The sequence below is a fragment of the Anomaloglossus baeobatrachus genome, chromosome 2 (assembly GCF_048569485.1).
Source record: "Anomaloglossus baeobatrachus isolate aAnoBae1 chromosome 2, aAnoBae1.hap1, whole genome shotgun sequence".
NCBI lineage: Eukaryota > Metazoa > Chordata > Amphibia > Anura > Aromobatidae > Anomaloglossus > Anomaloglossus baeobatrachus.
In genome coordinates, this window is record NC_134354.1 from 752,786,041 (window position 1) to 752,806,969 (window position 20,929).

A 20,929-nucleotide genomic window follows, 5' to 3' on the forward strand; every position below is an offset into this window, starting at 1 on the left:
TGCAAACAGCTCGAATATAGTCTGGTGCAAACTGCTCTAATATAGCCTGGTGCAAACTGCTCTAATAGAGCTTGGTTCACTACTACTTGAATATAGCCTGGTGCAGTACTGCTCGAATATAGCTTGGTACAAACAGCTCGAATATAGCCTGGTGCAGTACTGCTCGAATATAGCCTGGTGCACTACTGCTCGAATATAGCCTGGTGCAGTGCTGCTCGAATATAGCCTGGTGCAGTGCTGCTCGAATATAGCCTGGTGCAGTGCTGCTCGAATATAGCCTGGTGCAGTGGTGCTCGAATATAGCCTGGTGCACTACTGCTCGAATATAGCCTGGTGCACTACTGCTCGAATATAGCCTGGTGCACTACTGCTCGAATATAGCCTGGTGCACTACTGCTCTAATAGAGCTTGGTTCACTACTACTTGAATATAGCCTGGTGCAGTACTGCTCGAATATAGCTTGGTACAAACAGCTTGAATATAGCCTGGTGCAGTACTGCTCGAATATAGCCTGGTGCAGTGCTGCTCGAATATAGCCTAGTGCAGTGCTGCTCGAATATAACCTGGTGCAGTACTGCTCGAATATAGCCTGGTGCAGTACTGCTCGAATATAGCCTGGTGCATAACTGCTCTAATATAGCCTGGTGCAGTGCTGCTCGAATATAGCCTAGTGCAGTGCTGCTCGAATATAGCCTGGTGCAGTACTGCTCGAATATAGCATGGTGCAGTACTGATCGAATATAGCCTGGTGCAGTACTGCTCGAATATAGCCTGGTGCACTACTGCTCTAATATAGCCTGGTGCATAACTGCTCTAATATAGCCTGGTGCAGTACTGCTCGAATATAGCCTGGTGCAGTACTGCTTAAATATAGCCTGGTGCATAACTGCTCGAATATAGCCTGGTGCATAACTGCTCTAATATAGCCTGGTGCAAACAGCTCGAATATAGCCTGGTGCAAACAGCTCGAATATAGTCTGGTGCAAACTGCTCTAATATAGCCTGGTGCAAACTGCTCTAATAGAGCTTGGTTCACTACTACTTGAATATAGCCTGGTGCAGTACTGCTCGAATATAGCTTGGTACAAACAGCTCGAATATAGCCTGGTGCAGTACTGCTCGAATATAGCCTGGTGCACTACTGCTCGAATATAGCCTGGTGCAGTGCTGCTCGAATATAGCCTGGTGCAGTGCTGCTCGAATATAGCCTGGTGCAGTGCTGCTCGAATATAGCCTGGTGCAGTGGTGCTCGAATATAGCCTGGTGCACTACTGCTCGAATATAGCCTGGTGCACTACTGCTCGAATATAGCCTGGTGCACTACTGCTCGAATATAGCCTGGTGCACTACTGCTCGAATATAGCCTGGTGCAGTACTGCTCGAACATAGCCTGGTACAAACAGCTCGAATATAGCCTGGTGCAGTACTGCTCGAATATAGCCTGGTACAAACAGCTCAAATATAGCCTGGTGCACTACTGCTCGAATATAGCCTGGTGCAAACAGCTTGAATATAGCCTGGTGCAGTACTGCTCGAATATAGCCTGGTGCAGTGCTGCTCGAATATAGCCTGGTGCAGTACTGCTCGAATATAGCCTGGTGCAGTACTGCTCGAATATAGCCTGGTGCAGTACTGCTCGAATATAGCCTAGTGCAGTGCTGCTCAAATACTGCCTGATGCTCACAGCTTGAATACTGACTACTTGGTCCCATACTCTTTTCTTGTTGGTTTAAAAATGAATTGACCTATTTTTTTACACAAAGGAAAGTTCAATATATGTAGTTATGACTGCAAAACACTTACCACCACCTCCTAACGGAAAAAAGCAAGTGTGAACAGGTGCAAACTGCTGTGTCTGCATAATATAAAAAAAAGCATACAGCAGCACTCTGTAAGAGCTAAGATGTATGCAAACCTTGAGAATATGAAATACCCATCTATTTACTATATATCTATCTACAGATATAGTACTCATGAAAATAAGAGCCACAACTTGCTCTCTATGTAATGTAAAATTGTGTGGCGCTCTGATAGTAGATGAACGTCTGCTACATTCGCACCTCATAACCATCTATTAGACCCATTATTTGGGTACCCATAGCCAAGCACAAAACACCCATTTTTAGGTCATGACGTGGCTGTTGGTGCACATGTGTGCATTTTCTGTTTGATTGGTATCACAGCCCAATAGATAGAAGATAACCAGTAAGCAACTTGATTGACAGTTTGGAGACTACGGACATCATGAATTCCTTATGCTGCTCTGATAAAATGAAAGCTGAGCGCTGATTAGTGTCTTATTTTCAGTAAGGCTAGGTTCACATTTCCGTCAATTTGTATCAGTCACAATCCGCGGCTCTGGTAAACAATGGAATCCGTTTGGCGGATTCCGTTGTTCCCATATGCTTGTATGAGCGGCGGATTGTGACTGATGATGCTGCGTTGCATCGTCCGCCCAACTGATCAGTTGTGGAACGACTGACCATCGGGCGGCAGGAACACAGCATGTAGCGTTTTTTGAACAGTGGAATCCTTTTGATTCTGTTGCGCATGCTCTCTCTCGGTGGCCGAACGATCAGCTGATCGCCCGGCGGCCAGCTTCTGTGAGCGATCGGTTGATCACCCGGCGGCCGGCTGCTGTGAGCGATTGGCTGATCACCTGGCGGCCGGCTAATGAGAGTGATCAGCTGATCACCCAGCGGCAGGCTGCTGTGAGCAATCGGCTGATCACCCGGTGGCCGGCTAATGAGAGCGATCAGCTGATCACCCAGCGGCCGGCTAATGAGAGCGATCAGCTGATCACCCGGCGGCCGGCTGCTGTGAGCGATCACCTCATCACCCAGCGTCCGGCTAATGAGAGCAATCAGCTGATCACCCAGCGGCCGGCTAATGAGAGTGATCAGCTGATCGTTCTCTCTCTCCGACAATGAATTCTTATTCTTGTCATCCGTTGTACAACGCATCAGTCACAAGCGTCAAGCAACGCATGTGACTGATACAAAACATCGGAAATATGACCCTAGCCTAATATATAGGTTTATATGTGAAATTTCTGTACAAAATTGTAATAAATTCACTGAACACCAAACATATGTAATTATTAGGGGTCATTTACTGATTTTCTGCCTCCAGGTGCTGGATACGGGTGTAAAGCTATATTGCTCTTTGGAAATGCTTTCATGAAATTCCAACAAAACTAATATTTGCAAAATGAATATTGTGTCTATTGTGATAAGAAAGTAACAGAAAGTTATATAAAGTATTCAATGACACGTTACCTGCGGGAGCAGAGGGAGGCCGTTCTTCAGCCAGCGATATATGGGCCTAGGCTTTCCAGATGCCTTACATTCCCAGCGGAGCTGGTCTCCGCTGTCTAACTGGGTGTCATTAATCTTCTCCATCCATTGTGGCTGAGCTAAAGCAGAGGGGAAAAAAAAAAGAAATGAGTTTAAAAAAAAGCAAACAAAAAAACACATTTTAGTTTCCATATAAATAATTGAATAGGAATACATAAACAGGTGACAACTAAGAAAAATAACATGGCGCAAATATGACATTGTCGGAAACGTTACACAAGGGCGCCAGGACTTTAGTATAAGGCCAGGAATGTATAATAAAGAAGGAAAGATTCTCAGAAAATAATACTCGTGTTTGGTGTCAGGACTTTATATAAAGACTCCAAATATGCACCTACAGTGCTTTGAAAAAAGTATTCATACCCCAGGAATTTTTCCACACTTTATACGTTACACCCACAAAGTTTAATTTATTTTATTGAGATTAAATGTGCTATACCAACACTAAGGGGTACTTTGCACGTTGCGACATCGCTAGCATCAGCTAGCGATGCCGAGCGTGATAGCACCCGCCCCCGTCGTACATGCGATATGTGGTGATTTCTGCCGTAGTGAACATTATCGCTACAGCAGCGTCACATGCACATACCTGCTCGGCGACGTCGCTGTGACCGCCGAACTATCCCTCCTTCAAAGGGGAGGTGTGTTCAGCGTCACAGCGTCGTCACCGCGACTTCACTAATCGGCCGGCCAATAGAAGCGGAGGGGCGGAGATCAGTGGAACATAACATGCCGCCCACCTCCTTCCTTCCGCATTGCCGCTGGACGCAGTTAAGGAGATGTTTGTCGCTCCTGCGGGTTTACACACAGCGATGTGTGGAGCTGCAGGAACGACAAACAACATCGTACCTGCGGTCGACCCAACATTATGAAAATTTCCGAAGCTACACAGATCACCGATTTTCGACGCTTTTGCGATCGTTTATCGGCGCATCTAGGATTTACACGTTGCGATGTTGTTACCGGCGACGGATGTGCGTTACTAACGACGTGACCCCAACGATATTCCGGATGCGATGTTGCAGCGTGTAAAACCCCCCTAAGAAAACCAGCTAAAACAAAAATATATACCGCAAAATGTGCACTGCACTAACAATTCCAAACTGCACTTTTTTGAAAAATGTGAGATTTTTGGCAAAAAAAATTGCAATTTCTTGAGCTACCCCGCCACGTCACGGCAAATCTCTTTGGGGCAGTCCTACTCTAAAATATTTTATATTTAAAGTGTGCCATACGGCCTCACATATGAAAAAATAGAACTGTCCATAGCAGCACTCACCTGGTGCTTTTCAATCCCGTACCCATGACTGAATCAAGGCTGTGTGCTGGACAGGCCCAAGCAAATGCTGCATGAAATGAAAAGCCTGTGGACAGGTTTTATTTTTTCCACCTGTCTTGATTTTGCAATTGGTGGCTGTTCACATTCAGCCATCGAGCCCTGTCCACAGGCTATTTATTTTATGCAGCATTTGCTTGGGCCTGTCCTGCCCACAGCCATGATTCAGTCATGGGTACGGGATTGAAAAGCACCAGGTAGGTGCTGCTATAGACAGTTCTACTTTTTTATATGTGAGGCCGTATGGCACACTTTAAATATACAATATTTTATAGTAGGACTGCCCCAAAGAGATTTGCCGTGACGTGGCGGGGTAGCTCAAGGAATTCCAATTTTTTGCCAAAAATCTCACATTTTTAAAACAGTACAGCTTGGAATTTTTCGTGCAGTGCACATTTTGCACTATATATTTTTGTTCAGTTAGTTTTCTTGTTGTTTTTCTTCATTGAATTGTGGTTGTGGTTGATTCACATCCTGCTGTGCACTTTAATTTTATTTTTTCCACCTGTCTTGATTTTAGCAATTGGTGGCTGTTCACATTCAGCCATCGAGCCCTGTCCCCAAGCTATTTACTTCATGCAGCATTTGCTTGGGCCTGTCCCGCCCACAGCCATGATTCAGTCATGGGTACAGGATTGAAAACAGTGGGGGGGGGGGGGTTTGCCAAGAGATGTAGATTTGGTAATAAAATTTTTACACCATCTTCCTGCACCCAATCTACACCTCCTGGCAAAAAAAAAAAAAAAGCATCCCTACCGCATGCGGAAGAATGCGGTAGTAATGCAATTATTTCTGCCAGGAGGTGTAGATTGGATGCAGGAATATGGTGTAAAAATTTCAGCACCAAATCTGCATCTCTTGGCAAAAAAAAAAAATGCACAAAAACGGTTCTGACACCGTTTCGGTGAAGTTTTCTTCCAGGAGGTGCAAATTTGTTGCTGAAATGTCTGCACCAGATTTCAGTACCAAATTTGCACCTCCTGGAATATACTGAAGGTGTAGTCACTTTTGTGATATACTGTAGCTAGATAGAAAGACAGCAAAAACAGTATCATTCCAGATGAAAGATATTGGTCTTTCCGTAACCATTTATGTGCGAAGGTGACAGCTTGTACAGTCGAAAGTTTATTTTTTTAAGGCTAATATTTTTGGGTACCTATAGCGGAATTATGAATTTGCATTCTATCTACAGTATCTCTATATCTTGTATGTATCTATCTATCCCTCTATCTATCTATCTATCCCTCTATCTATCTATCTATCTATCTATCTATCTATCTATCTATCTATCCCTCTATCTATCTATTTCTCTATCTATCTCTCTATCTATCTCTTTATCTATCCCTCTATCCCTCTATCTATCTATCTCTCTAGCTATCTATCCCTCTATCTATCCCTCTATCTATCCCTCTATCTATCCCTCTATCTATCTATCTCTCAATTTATCTATCCATCTATCCCTCTATCTATCTATCTATCTATCTATCTATCCCTCTATCTATCCCTCTATCTATCTATCTATCTATCTCTTTCTCTATCCCTTAATCTATCTATCCCTCTATCTATCTATCTCTTTATCTATCCATCTATCTATCTATCCCTCTATCTATCCCTCTATCTATCCATATATCCCTCTATCTATCTATCTATCCATCTATCTATCTATCTATCTATCTATCTATCTATCTATCTATCTATCTATCCCTCTATCTATCTATCTATCTATCCCTCTATCTATCCATCTATCTATCTATCTATCTATCTATCTATCTATCTATCTATCCCTCTATCTATCCATCTATCTATCCCTCTATCTATCTATCCCTCTATCTATCCATCTATCTATCCCTCTATCTATCTATCCATCTATCTATCCCTCTATCTATCCATCTATCTATCCCTCTATCTATCTATCTATCTATCTCTCTATCTATCCCTTTATCTATCTATCTATCTATCTATCCCTCTATCTATCTATCTATCTCTTTTTCTATCTATCCATCTATCTATTTATCCCTCTATCTATCCCTTTATCTATCTCTCTATCTATCTCTTTATCTATCTATCTATCTATCTATCCATCCCTCTATCTATCTATCTCTCTAGCTATCTATCCCTCTATCTATCCCTCTATCTATCCCTCTATCTATCTATCTATCTCTCAATTTATCTATCCATCTATCCCTCTATCTATCTATCTATCCCTCTATCTATCCCTCTATCTATCTATCTATCTATCTATCTATCTATCTCTTTCTCTATCCCTTAATCTATCTATCTATCTATCCCTCTATCTATCTATCTCTTTATCTATCCATCTATCTATCTATCCCTCTATCTATCTATCTCTTTTTCTATCTATCCATCTATCTATTTATCCCTCTATCTATCCCTTTATCTATCTCTCTATCTATCTCTTTATCTATCTATCTATCTATCTATCCATCCCTCTATCTATCTATCTCTCTAGCTATCTATCCCTCTATCTATCTATCTATCTATCTATCTATCTATCTATCTATCCCTCTATCTATCTATCTATCTATCTATCTATCCCTCTATCTATCTATCTATCCCGCTATCTATCTATCCCTCTATCTATCTATCTATGTATCTATCTATCTATCTCTATATCTATCTATCTATCTATCTATCTATCTATCTATCCCTCTATCTATCTATCTATCCATCTATCTATCTATCTATCTAATACATGAGTACCAAATATAATCACAAAGACATGAAATTCATTCCGAGCTACAGGAGAAAATAATAGAATGGAATAAGTCTTGCACACCGGTGGAGGAATTTGTGGAAAGATTGTGGGATTTATTATTGACGAGACCATGGCATGGTGTCCTTCACTCACCTACGTGACCCCCTGGTTATTTGCAGTCCATCACCTGCTCCAGATGCGCTGCCATGCATTTATCATACCGAGCTATAAAGGAGTCACTTTCTAAATCCCTGGCCAAGCTTGGCTTTTGTTTTATGTTCACAGTCTTACAAGATCTACAAGGAGCTTTATTCCGCAGAGTGTTGTACTTCATGTAAAGGTCTTGTGAAGAAGAAAGAAGGAGGTTGAGGTTTCATATATATCCTTTGGTATTTAAATATATGGTTAGTTATGTAAATCCCACTTCTAAGTGTCGCTTCGTTGTAACAAAATGTATCAGTGTTCTTTAAGGAGGTCTTATTTCCCAGCTATGGTGGCTTTGAGTCTGCTCTACTGATATGGGTGGGATAAGAACACTCATCATCAGGGAAATAAAGAAAAAAGGGTAGATGGGCTGAGTGTAGGTTAGACAGTGCAAAGAGGTCCCGGATGTATGGGAGAAGCATGTGCATAACTATCAGAATACATTTCAAAATTCTGCCTGCCCACAGTCACCACTAGAGGGAGCTTCATTTATATGTATTTGCTAGTACTGGGCTCAACTGAAGAAGCAAAATTCTTAAAGTATCGAGTTCTCTTGTGTGTTGAGTGTGGGAATATTAAAGGAAATCTCTCACTAGGTTTTTGCTGTTCCATGTAAAAGCAGCATGAATTAGGGTCAAATATGTAGATTTCAACCATGTGTCAGTTACTGAGCTGCTTGTTGTAGTTTTGATAAAAAAAGTTTAATCTGCAGCACATCGACCTGTTCTCAGAATCCTGAGCTCTGTATAACCCCACAACACTGATTGGCAGCTTTAAAGTGTACATAGTGCATAGGCAGAAGGATGCCAATCAGTGGCGGGGGTGGAGTGACAGCACAGAAATATGAAGGACTAAATGGCAGCAGGATTACAATCATAAAATCATAGAATGGTAGAGTTGAAAGGGACCTCAAGGGTCATCGATTCCAACCCCCTGCGAGTGCAGGTTTTCCTAAATCATCCCAGCTATATGTTTATCCAGTTTCCACTTGAAGATTTCCATTGATAAAGAGCTCACTACCTCCCGTGGTTACCTCTTCCACTCTCAGAGAGCCCTAACTACCCCCTGTGGTCGCCTGTGCCACTCTATCACTGGCCTAACTACCTCCCGTGGTCGCCTGTTGCACTCTATGACTGCCCTCACTACCTCCCGTGGTCGCCTGTTGCTGTTCCACTCTATCACTGCCCTCACTACCTTCCGTGATCACCTGTTCCATTCTCTGACTACCCTCACTGCCTCCCATGGTAGCCTGTTCCACTCTCTGACTGTCCTTACTACTTCCCGCGGCAGCCTGTTCCACTTTCTGACTGCCCTCACTATAGAATCATAGAATGGTAGAGTCTACTAGTAGAGATTACTAGTTCTCTAATGATAATCTCCTGCTTATGAAACAGTGATTTTATCAAAACTACAGTAAGTAGCCCATTAAGTGATACGTTACTGAAATCAGGTTTCAGACCCTAAAGTGGGCTTTACACACTAGGATATATCAAACGATATCTCGTCGGGGTCACGTCGTTAGTGACGCACATCCGGCCTCGTTTGACATATCGTAGCATGTAACACAAATGAGCGACTGTGAACGACCAAAAATACTCACCTTATCGTTGCTTGTTGACACGTCGCTCATTTTCAAAAAATCGAACGTCCTTCTGTGCTCCGGTTGTTCATCATTTCCAAGGCAGCACACGTCGCTCCATGTGACACTCCGGGAATGATGAACTGCAGCTTACCTGCGGCCGCCGGCAATGTGGAAGGAAGGAGGTGGGCGGGATGTTACGTCCCGCTCATCTCCGCCCCTCCGCTTCTATTGGTCGGCTGCTGTGTGACGTCGCTGTGACATCGAACGTCCCTCCCCCTTCAGGAAGAGGATGTTCGCAGTCCACAGCGAGGTCGTTCGGGAGGTATGTGTGACGGGGGTTACGAGTTTGTGTGACACGGGCAAGAAATTGCCCGTCCCGCAAAAACAATGGGATCGCACGACATATCGACACGTGTAAAGCAGCCTTAAGTCATGCTGCTCACAGATTAGGTGGTAAAAATCCAGTGACAGATTCCCTTTAATAGCTGTGCTAATGGAGTCAGCAAGTTTTAGAGTTTGTATCAGAAAAAAATATGTCTCCGGAACAATGTATAACAATGGAAAAAAAAAGGGTTAGGAAATAATCTAGTGTGTTGTCCAAGATATTCAGGTTTCTTAAAACATAGCACTTTTTATAAATCTAAAATTAAAGCTAACAGATAAAATACCAACAGTGTAAATCCAGCATAATAGACTACGCGTTTCGCCGGTTTAGCTCGCCTTCATCATAGACTACTTCTACTCCATCACCACTCCATTGTGGTCACTCTCATCGCTTATCTATATATATAATTGCCTTATTCTGTCTGTCTGTCTGTCTGTCATGCTCCAAAATTGTGTCTTTACGGTGACACAAAGCTGATTGGCCGTTGGGCTCGCCATGGCCCCGCCCCCACACGGATTGGCCTCTCGCCCCGACTCTCTGCAGGCCCCGCCCCCCTCACGCAATGCACGCTCGCTCTGGCCCAACTGACACGGAGCTCCGACTCCCAGGTGAGTACACACACACACATCAGATCACACTCACTCTCACACACACCTCACACATCACATCCACACACTCACAACATCCTGGGATATCGCTTGCTTCTACACCGGCTCCGTCACGATCCCAGCAGCGCCAGACATAACCTTGCGATGCTGGAATCTTGACGGAGCCCGTGAACGCTGGTAACCATTATACACATCGGGTAACTAAGGTCCCTTGGTTACCCGATGTGTATCATAGTTACCCGTGTACACCGGCTCACACTCACTCTCACACACACCTCACACACACATCACATCGCATCCACACACTCACAGCATCCGGCGATATCGCTTGCTTCTCGGCCTCGATACTGTGCTGTTGTGACCTTCCAGGACCTGCCGGACGATCACATGGCCAGAAGCATGTGGTATCTCCGGATGTTGTGAGTGTGAGCGTGGATGTGCGATATCGACAGTGTGTGTGTGTGTGAGTGTATGCAATTGGGTGTGTGTGAGTGTATGCGATTGGGTGTGTGTGAGTGTATGCGATCAGGTGTGTGTGTGTGTATGCGATCGGATCTGTGAGTGTCGGCAGAGGAGCACGGCGTGCTGGAGGAGGCTGGGAGGAGAGAGGCTGATCTTGGGGAAGGCTGGGAGAGGGAGGCTGATGCTGGGGGAGACTGGGAGGGGAAGGCTGATGCTGAGGGAGGCTGGGAGGGGGAGGCTGGGAGGAGGGAGGCTGGGAGGAGAGAGGCTGATCCTGGGGAAGGCTGGGAGGGGGAGGCTGATGCTGGGGGAGGCTGGAAGGAGAGATGCTGATGCTGGGGGAGGCTGAGAGGAGAGAGGCTGATGCTGGGGAAGGCTGATGCTGAGGGAGGCTGGGAGGGGAAGGCTGATGCTGAGGGAGGCTGGGAGGGGGAGGCTGGGAGGAGGGAGGCTGGGAGGAGAGAGGCTGGGAGGAGAGAGGCTGATCCTGGGGAAGGCTGGGAGGGGGAGGCTGATGCTGGGGGAGGCTGGAAGGAGAGAGGCTGATGCTGGGGGAGGCTGGGAGGAGAGAGGCTGCTGCTGGGGGAGGCTGATGCTGGGGGAGGCTGGGAGGGGGAGGCTGATGCTGGGGGAGGCTGGGAGGAGAGAGGCTGATGCTGGGGGAGGCTGATGCTGGGGGAGGCTGGAAGGAGAGAGGCTGATGCTGGGGGAGGCTGATGCTGTGGGAGGCTGGGAGGAGGGAGGCTGGGAGGAGAGAGGCTGATGCTGGGGGAGGCTGGGAGGAGAGAGGCTGATGCTGGGGGAGGCTGATGCTGGGGGAGGCTGGAAGGAGAGAGGCTGATGCTGGGGGAGGCTGGGAGGAGGGAGGCTGGGAGGAGAGAGGCTGATGCTGAGGGAGGCTGGGAGGAGAGAGGCTGTTGCTGGGGGAGGCTGATGCTGGGGGAGGCTGGAAGGAGAGAGGCTGATGCTGGGGGAGGCTGATGCTGGGGGAGGCTGGGAGGGGGAGGCTGATGCTGGGGGAGGGTGGGAGGAGGGAGGCTTGGAGGAGAGAGGCTGATGCTGGGGAAGGCTGGGAGGAGAGAGGCTGATGCTGGGGACAGAGAGGAGAGGCTGATGCTGGGAGGAGAGAGGCTGATGCTGGGAGGAGAGAGGCTGATGCTAGGAGGAGAGAGGCTGATGCTGGGAGGAGAGAGGCTGATGCTGGGGGCAGAGAGGCTGATGCTGGTGCAGCATGGGGGATGGAGCACGATGGGGAGTGCGCAGCATGGGGGATGGAGCACGATGGGGAGTGCGCAGCATGGGGGATGGACCACGTTTGGGAGTGCGCAGCATGGCGGATGGAGCATGATGGGGGGTGCGCAGCATGGGGGATGGAGCATGATGGGAGGTGCACACCTCCCCCCAATACACACACACAACACACCACACCACACACACACTGGGAACCACAAACACCGCCCTACACAGACACCCACACACACAGACAACGCTGCACACACACAACACCTAACACACAAACACCGAGGCATACATAAATATACGCACATACCACGCAACACACACATTGCACAAAACATACCTCCCCCAAAAACACACCACACCCACACAAACCGCGCAACACACACACACAACGCTACAGACACACAGCGCTCCACAAACAACGCAACACACGCAACACACAAACAACACCGCTCTCACCCCCCGCCACACCCAGACAACACCCAGAACATGTACAGCCCCTACACAAACACTTGGTAACTACACACAACAACATCTATATATATATAACAAAAATCATACATTAACTACACAATACGTAAATTCTAGAATACCCGATGCGTAGAATCGGGCCACCTTCTAGTATATTAAATAAAAGGGCTAATTTAAAAAAAAAAAACCCTTTGTTTCAAATATCCTACTAAAAGTTAATAAAGGAGTGATCGACATTGTGAGTGAAATACACACCTTTTATGCCTCCTGAATTCCAAATTAATAACATTTGTTTTACGAGCACTCGGGAAATCAATACAGCACACACTTAGGCCTCTTTCACACATGAGTTTTTTGCCATCAGGCACAATCCGGCGAATTGCGGATAAATGGATCCAACGTATGATGCCGCCGGATCGTTTTTTTTTTCCTGAAAGACTTGTATTAGCGCTGGTTTGTGCCGCATGGCCTCGCGTTTCATCCAGCGTGCGCTGGATCCGGCAACATTTGTTTGTCCAGCTGCTGGAAACGACACACAATGGTACGTTTTTTTGGCAATGGCAAAAAACTGCACTGCGCCAGATCCGGCACCATGTGGCGTGTTGTATAATGAAAGCCTATGGGCGCCAGATCTGTCGTAATGCGGCAAAAAACGCATTGCAGCGACAGATCCATTTTTTTAAACTGAGCATGCTCAGATGTGTAAATTCCTTTCTGGTTAGAAAATATATCTCTCTCTCTCTCTGTTGGTCTGTCGGTCTCTCCCTCTCACCCCCCTCTCATACACGGTGCGGCGTGGCGTTGTACAGCTGTCACACTGCTCCCGCGGCTTCTCCTGCTTTGAAAATGCCGGGCGCTCATTATTCCATCTCATAATCACTGCTTCCCCCACCGGCGCCTATGATTGGTTGCAGTCAGACGAGCCCCCATGCTGAGTGACAGCTGTCTCACTGCAACCAATCACAGTTACTGGTGGGCGGGTCTATATCTTGCAGAAAAATAAATAATTTAAAAAAAAAAATGGCGTGCGTCCCCCCCCTTCAATTTTGATACCAGCCAAGGTAAAGCCACTCGGCTGAGGGCTGGTATTCTCAAGATGGAAAGCCCCACGTTATGGGGAGCCTCCCAGCCTAAAAATATCAGCCAGCAGCCACCCGGAAATGTCACATCAATTCGGGGTAATAAGAGGTTACTGCCAGCCCATAGATGCCACTAAGTCGTAGCTAAGTGATGGCAGCGTCTATGAGACACCCCCCATCATTGAACTGTAGTGAAAGTAAATAAACACAAAGGCCGAAAAATCCTTTATTTGAAATAAAAGACAAGAAAAACACCCTTTTTCACCACTTTATTAATCCCCAAATACCCCTCCAGGTCCGACGTAATCCACACAAGGTCCCACAACACTTCAACACTTTCAGCTCTTCTACATCGGAAGCTAACAGGAGCAGCCGTAGAGCACCGCCACTCGCTGTGAGCTCCACGGAGCAACTGAAGTGAGTCGCACTGTCAGCGGTGACGTCATTCAGGTTACCCGCGGCCACAGCTGGATTCGCGGTACAAACTGCTAAAACGGATCCGTTTTTTTAACAGATCTGTAACATCAGTTGTACCACAATCTGCGACGGATCCGTTGCATCAGTCACAAACCAGATTGTGCCTGATGGCAAAAAAACTGATGTGTGAAAGTGGCCTTAGTATGGTGTACTCAAAGAATTCTCCTTTATTAGTACATGTGACCATTTTATATAGCATCATAGACAGGGGAAAAGTCCCAACTGAACTATGAGCCAATAAGAGCCACATGAGTGTGTATACAGTTAGGGACTCTAGATTGTGAGCCCCAATGGGGACAGTGTTGCCAATGTATGTAAAGCTCTGTGGAATTAATAGCGCTATATAAATGAATATATATATATATATATATATATATATATATATATATATATATATGTGTGTGTGTGTGTGAAACTTCCCCACCCATCAGTGTTAGCTGAGCCCTATGATATCATATGATATGATATGATATGCCCTATGATATCATATGATATGATACCCCTATGATAGCTGAGCCCTATGATATCATTAGCTATGAGACAAGATGTACACAATGAAAACAAAACGCATTCTGTTTTTTTAAACTGTCCCCAATTCAGCACTCTTATTTATTAGCCGGAGCATAAAGGGACTGCAAAAACACCTCTCATTCTGGAGGACCCCAGCTGTGTAATACCTAATTTCTCCAGTTGAGATGCTGCAGGGAAATTCATTTCTTGCTACCAGGCTCCTCTGAAGATTTACAGGAGATCAGGTCATCATCAGGACTCATTTTAAGGGATAATCCAAAAAGGAAAATCCATTTTACTGGACAATTTAACCCTTCTGTTATGAAGTTTACGTTCAATAGGCTTTTTTCCCACTTTTCCAGACTCTAATGTTCGAATTTCATTGTGTACACATGTAAAGAGGAAAGCATCATCAGAAGACGCCGCGGAGGAAGTTTTCTATGTACTTATAGTAATTAGGAACAGCTGCAAATATGTAATTCTGCTTATTATTCACTCGGATGTGAGCGGCGCATGAAATATAGCGGAGCTGATAAAATATTGTTTTCTTGGCTTTTCTTTGATGGATGTCATAACAGTGCAGCATTGTTTCATCAGCACAGATATTCTTCCAGGCAGTCACTATGCAATAATGTGGCTACGCGCGTTGAAGGCCATGTCTTTTGTATCACGTTTTCCAGAGGTGAATACAAAAATCTCAAGTACAGTGGAGATCAAGGCTTTGTGCGAGGTGCGGGTACATCACATAACAGAACCAATGTTTTTCCAAAAAAAAACACAGAAATTAAGTGAATTACTGATAGCAATGTATTTAACTCCTTAAAAACGTGAACTATTTTGGCTCCGAAACTGATGACTGAAACGAGTCACTCAACTTTCGATAAAAAATTCTACTCATATTGGATTTATTTGGTGCAAATCGAATATACATTATTGTGCTCTGAAGTTTCTCCAGACCTCAGGTCATAATAAACATAGAAGTGACATAAAAGCTTCGAAAAGTGGTGCAACTCAAAGTTACCCCAAATTTTGCAGCTTTTTGCTATTGCACAACAGTTTTTCTACTCCAAGATGAGAAGAACTGGGGCAGGACGGGGCATTATGGGGATATAACACCATAAACTGTAAAGTTCAGGGTCTGGGTGCTTTACATAGGCAAACCACTAGATCAAGCATCGGGGAGCTCGGGTACGCTTGGAACTCGGCAAGTTGGAGCTCCTTGTAGTCTCTGAATGGCTCTCACAGGGGTAAAAACCAAATTTTTAAATGCAGCGCCTAACAAAAAAATACCCATCCTCCCTCCCTGGAAATGCTCTATTTATGGCTGGCTGTATGTGCGCAGAGAGCCAAACTGCCCAATTACTGACTCCCAATGGGGTTTGGGTTCCAGGATCAAGTTGAAGTGAAAAAGGAGACAGTTGAATTCCATAGTGCTAAGATATGTGTGACAATAAATATGGGAATATAGACTTACATTACTGCTATGAAAAAATGTAAAAATTGAGATACTTATCAAACAAAAATGGCCAGTTTTATGCGAGCCCAACAGCCAACGTCAAGGCGACCTTCTATTGTTGAGTTGCCTTGTTGTTGCCTCTTGAGCTCGCATAAAACTGGCCGTTTTTCATACCAGGAATTCAAGTCTAATATCCCATCTTTATTGTTCCACATATCTGAGCACTACAGAGTGCAACTGTCTCCTTTTTGTTACTAAGTTTCATATTCAGTTTGCACCTGTTCACATTAGAAATATAGAATGTGCCTTCAGGTGATTTTAATTCTTTATTTGCAGGTTCCTGTCCGCCCATAAATTGGAGGTTTCTTAACCCTAAGAGAGGCATTAAAGTAGACCGGGACCCGACAAAAAAAAAGGGTGCCTTGTCGTTGGCTGTTGGGCTCTCATAAAACTGGCCATTTTTGTGTGCTAAGTATCTCAATTTTTACATGTTTTTCATAGCAGTATTGCATGTCTATATTTCCATATTCATTGTTACACATATCTGAGCACTACAGAGTGCAACTGTGTCTTTTTTATTACTCTATTTCATGCTCAGTTTGCACCAGTTCACATTACAAAAGTAGGATGTGCCATCAGTCTTTTTCTTAGATTTCAAGTTGAGGTCAAGCATGGGTCTAGATTTCAAGTTGAGGACCAAGCTATGGTCCTACTTACGCTTGAAATCACACTGCAGTCTCTGACTGGAGTTGGATTTCTGGCATGGCACACAAAGGTGCACACCACTCGTAAGCGGCTCCTGATCCATGAAGAAGCATGCACCTCTTAATGAATCAGGAGTGTCTCCACCGTGCCCTCTCATCAAAACTGACAAAAATCGGGGCCTGTATATAGAATTTAACTTCTATTTTACTATTTTTGTGTAATATGAACAGGTCGCCATTTTACTACAGCTATTACTTTTATATTTAACTGCCATAGCTTTATGATCTCTTGTTTTGTTTTTTTTTGTTTTTTATTTTGAGATTTTTCAATCATACCAATTTTTATTAATTTTTGTTAAGAGGAGGACTTTATACTGGATACTATCTTTATGCAAATATCATATGTATTATTTTTAGTTTATTTCGCTACTTTTGCGCCATAAAAAAAAGAATATCTAAACTTTTATCATTTTTAAACTATTCTGCCTAGCATGGAATCTTGTGAAACTTTGAAAATCATTGTATTAAGTGATTTCTCCTCAAAATCCATAAAAAAATACATGTAAGTGGCTCCCAAACTCTGCTTTCTCCCAGTCTCCAGTGGCGGCGCTGGGATCTGGCGGTCAGGTGCCTGCAAGAATGTGATTTGCATACTTCTGGCCACATTCCAACTAGACATTTCTGGCCTTGCTCAATTCACATGTATTGATTGAGGCTGTGCACATCTAGTCAGCATGTGACCCCTGTGATATTGCACACAGTGTATAATGGGGTTACTCACTAACTTGCTGGCCTTAAAGGTAGCGATAGGAATCACTTTTCCCATTTAAACAGTCATAGGGTTTATTTAGTATTCCATAAACCACACTCCAGAATATAACAATAGATAAGCCTTCTTTACAGAAACTTAAACATAACACAATTTTTCAAGTACGTTTAGCTCACTCACGGGCATGGCCACACAGATTCGGATACCTCCCTGTTCCCGGAAATATTGCAGGGAAGTATCTCAGCCTCCGTTCACTGACCCCGGTCAGCACATACACGGTTTATTGACTGACTCAGCCCGCACTGGAGGTATGGCAGCCTCCACACAATGACTCCTGTCAGTGTCCATATAGGACCTCCCTCAGAGGATCCTTCCTACAGCCCAGCACTATCCATACTGGCTGCAGTCTCTCTCCCTGCCATGTGCCAAACAATCTCATTTCAACACACATCAGACACACCGATGGGTGGGGCATGTGGATGGCCAGTCCCACCCATCTCTACAGCCATCCGTGAACCTGGCTCTGTTAATACAATAACCAAAATATGTGGCACTACAAGTGCTAGCATGGACTTCCAGGCTCACACCACTTATGTGGTATATACCAGTCATAGACAATGTATCCGATCACCATCTTACACCCCATTTATGCAAATTTCTCATTTGGGGTCACGAGGCTGCCTCTCCTGTCACTGGCATAAAAATGTCCTCACAGTGCAATGTGTGCAATGTGATAATTCATAAGTTTGCACTGAGTCACACAGAGTGGCTGCAGATTTGTACTCCAAGGCTGGACAACCCCTTTGAAAAACTGTGCAGCCGCCGCACTGAAAGCCTGGCTACTGGGACTAAATGAATTTTATTCCTCCCACTAGCCTTGGGCTTTCAGTCATAGTGGTGTGGCCGGCAAAGCTTCAGTCAGTGCTCAGTACACTGTATGCTCACCTCTGGCACTGATTGACAGCTGACAGATTGAGCATTACTTGCCGCACCTCTTTGACTGAAAGACAGAGGCTGGCAGCAGTAAAACTGAATTTCCTCCTGGTAACCAAGCTTTCATTGCAACTTTCAGTCATAGTGGTGTGGTCAGCGCAGCATCAGTCAGTGCTCAGTATACTGTAACCTTGCCCCTGGCACTGATTGACAGCTGACAAACTGAGCATTGCCTGCTGCACATCTTTGACTGAACGCCAGAGGCTGGTGGCAGTAAAACTGAATTTCCTCCTGGTGACTAGGCTTTCATTGTGGCTTTCAGTCATAGTGGTGCAGTCAGTGCATCTTCAGTTGGTGCTCAGTACACTGCAATGTCACCCCTGGCACTAATTGACAACCGACCAACTGAGTATTGCCTGCTGCACCTCTTTGACTGAAAGCCAGAGTTTGGCAGCAGTAAAACTGAATTTCCTCCTGGTAGCCAGGCTTACGTTGCGGCTTTCTGTCATAGTGGTGTGGTCAGCGTAGCTTCAGTTGGTGCTTAGTACACTGTAACCTCTCCCCTGGCACTGACTGACAGCCAACAGACTGAGCGATGCCTGCAGCACCTCTTTGACTGAAAGCCAGAGGCTGACAACAATAAAACTTAATTTCCTCCTGGTAGCTGAGATTTCATTGCAGTTTAAAATAATATTAACTTGCATACTAACCCCAAATCTGCAAGTTAATAGCATTTTTTCCACAAGACAGGTTCCCTTTAACTATTTTAACGTGTTTCCATAGGCATCAGTGCACACAGCCGCACGCAGCTCTGCAGGGAGATGCTGCACAGTCCTAGTGCATCAGTCTACACCAATGTATCCATTTTGTCAGTAGTGGTTCTTTAATCCCAAATCCATGTGACCGGTACAGTGTCTTGACATTTATGTAACATATTGGAATAAATGTTATTTTCCAAGTCCCTTCCATAAACCGGCGCGGCAGTCAGATTCTGTTTGCAGATACTTACTGTACACTTGTAATTGACCTCGGAAGGCATTTTTTCCCCTGGAGTTTTCGGCTTTACATTCATATGTTCCAGCGTCTTCCAGCTGAACGTTCGGAATCTCCAGGACGGCTTGTGATTTCCGTAGCCGCGCTTTGCTTGGAATAAACCCGCTGACCTTTCTCCACGAGATGGTAGGCACGGGGCTGAAAAACACGTAAACACACCGGTAAAATAAAAGTTCTTCCTGTTGCCTGCTAATGTTAGCTTTCGAAAGTTGAAAATAGCGATAGAACGTGATCACGGTTAGAGCCGGTGCGGCGCCTGATATATTGCACATTCCCGTAGGGAAACCTGAAATGGTAATAAGAGTTTAAGGCTTTTAGTGTTACTTTATCATGGTCTGCGGATAATGAATATTGTATAGGTAACTGATAATTTAACGGCCTGATTTCTCTCGTAGTCACAGGTAACTAATGACTGCGGAGAATGGAAAACTCGTTGGCTCGCCGTCCCGGTACGAGGCCCGGATTACATAGGTCATTTAAAATCTTTATCATGAGTCCAAGTGACAAGTCCGGATTGAATTTTTAGTTTGTGTCGATATTTAGTTTATTAGAACTGTCCTAATACTTTAGTGGTTTTGTAGCTGGTTTATAGGCTAATTTATCCTACAGCTTACTGGAAGCGCAGCATGGGGAGATCCTGGGTCAACGCTGGTCTAAATAATGGGATGAATGAAGAGGAGGAAGTATGACCCAAGCCCCTTGTTAAAAACTAACAAACCTTGCTTTGTTTAGTTGTTAAAGGGAACCTGTCACCAGATATAAGCTGCGGCCACCGCCTCTGGGCTCTTATATACAGCATTCCAGAATACTGTATATAAGAGCCCAAGCCGAATGTAAAAAAAACCCACCTTTATATACTCATCTAGGGGGCAATCCAATCCGATGGGTGTCGATGGTCTCCGGTCAGGCACCTCCTCTCTGCGGCAATCACCGTCCTTCTACCCAGGCCAGTATGGATGATGTGTCCTACATCATTCACACAGGCCAACATTGCGGTCCTGCGCAGGCACACTTTCATCTGCCCTGCTCAGCATGAAAGCTACAGCTAAGGACTGTAATGCGCAGGCACAAGGAAAGGTTAAGGACCGCCCGTGCATGCGCACTACAATATTTTGATCTGCCCTCAGCAGGGCAGATAAAAGTGCGCCTGCGCAGAACCACAATGTCGGCCTGTGTAGATGACGTAAAACGCGTCATCCTTACTTGGCTGGGTAGAAGAAAGGAGGATGGAGATTGCAGAAGAGAGGAGGTGCTGGACTGAGAACAGCGACACCCATTGGACCGAATCGCTCCCTAGGTGAGTATTATAAAGGTGGTTTTTTTACGTTATATAGAGCTACCTGGGCTCTGACATACAGTATTCTGGAAGAGCCTACTGGTGTTGGCTGCAGTTTATAGTCACAAAATCTGGTGACAGGTTCCCTTTAACCTCTCAACATGTTGCTTTTAAAGGTACTCTTTAACCAGGTTTTTGCTACCCCATGTCAGAGCAGCAAGACACAGGGAAAGAGACCCTGATTCTAGCGATGTGTCCCTTATTGGGCTGCTGGCTGTAGTTTTGATAAAATCACTGTTTTATGAGCAGCAGA

At 45.0% G+C, this 20,929-nt stretch overlaps 1 protein-coding gene across 2 annotated transcripts in view; it reads right to left on the minus strand.

Moving 5' to 3' along the window:
• Nucleotides 1-20,929, minus strand: part of CNTN5 (contactin 5) — a 2,293,676-nt gene that overhangs the window by 507,396 nt on the left and 1,765,351 nt on the right. For both annotated transcript variants that reach the window (XM_075337481.1, XM_075337482.1), the window contains 2 exons: nucleotides 19,297-19,478; nucleotides 3,279-3,415 (listed from right to left, as the gene is read on the minus strand). In XM_075337481.1, coding sequence (XP_075193596.1) covers nucleotides 3,279-3,415; nucleotides 19,297-19,478 — 319 coding nt within the window. The remainder of the gene's footprint in view (nucleotides 1-3,278; nucleotides 3,416-19,296; nucleotides 19,479-20,929) is intronic.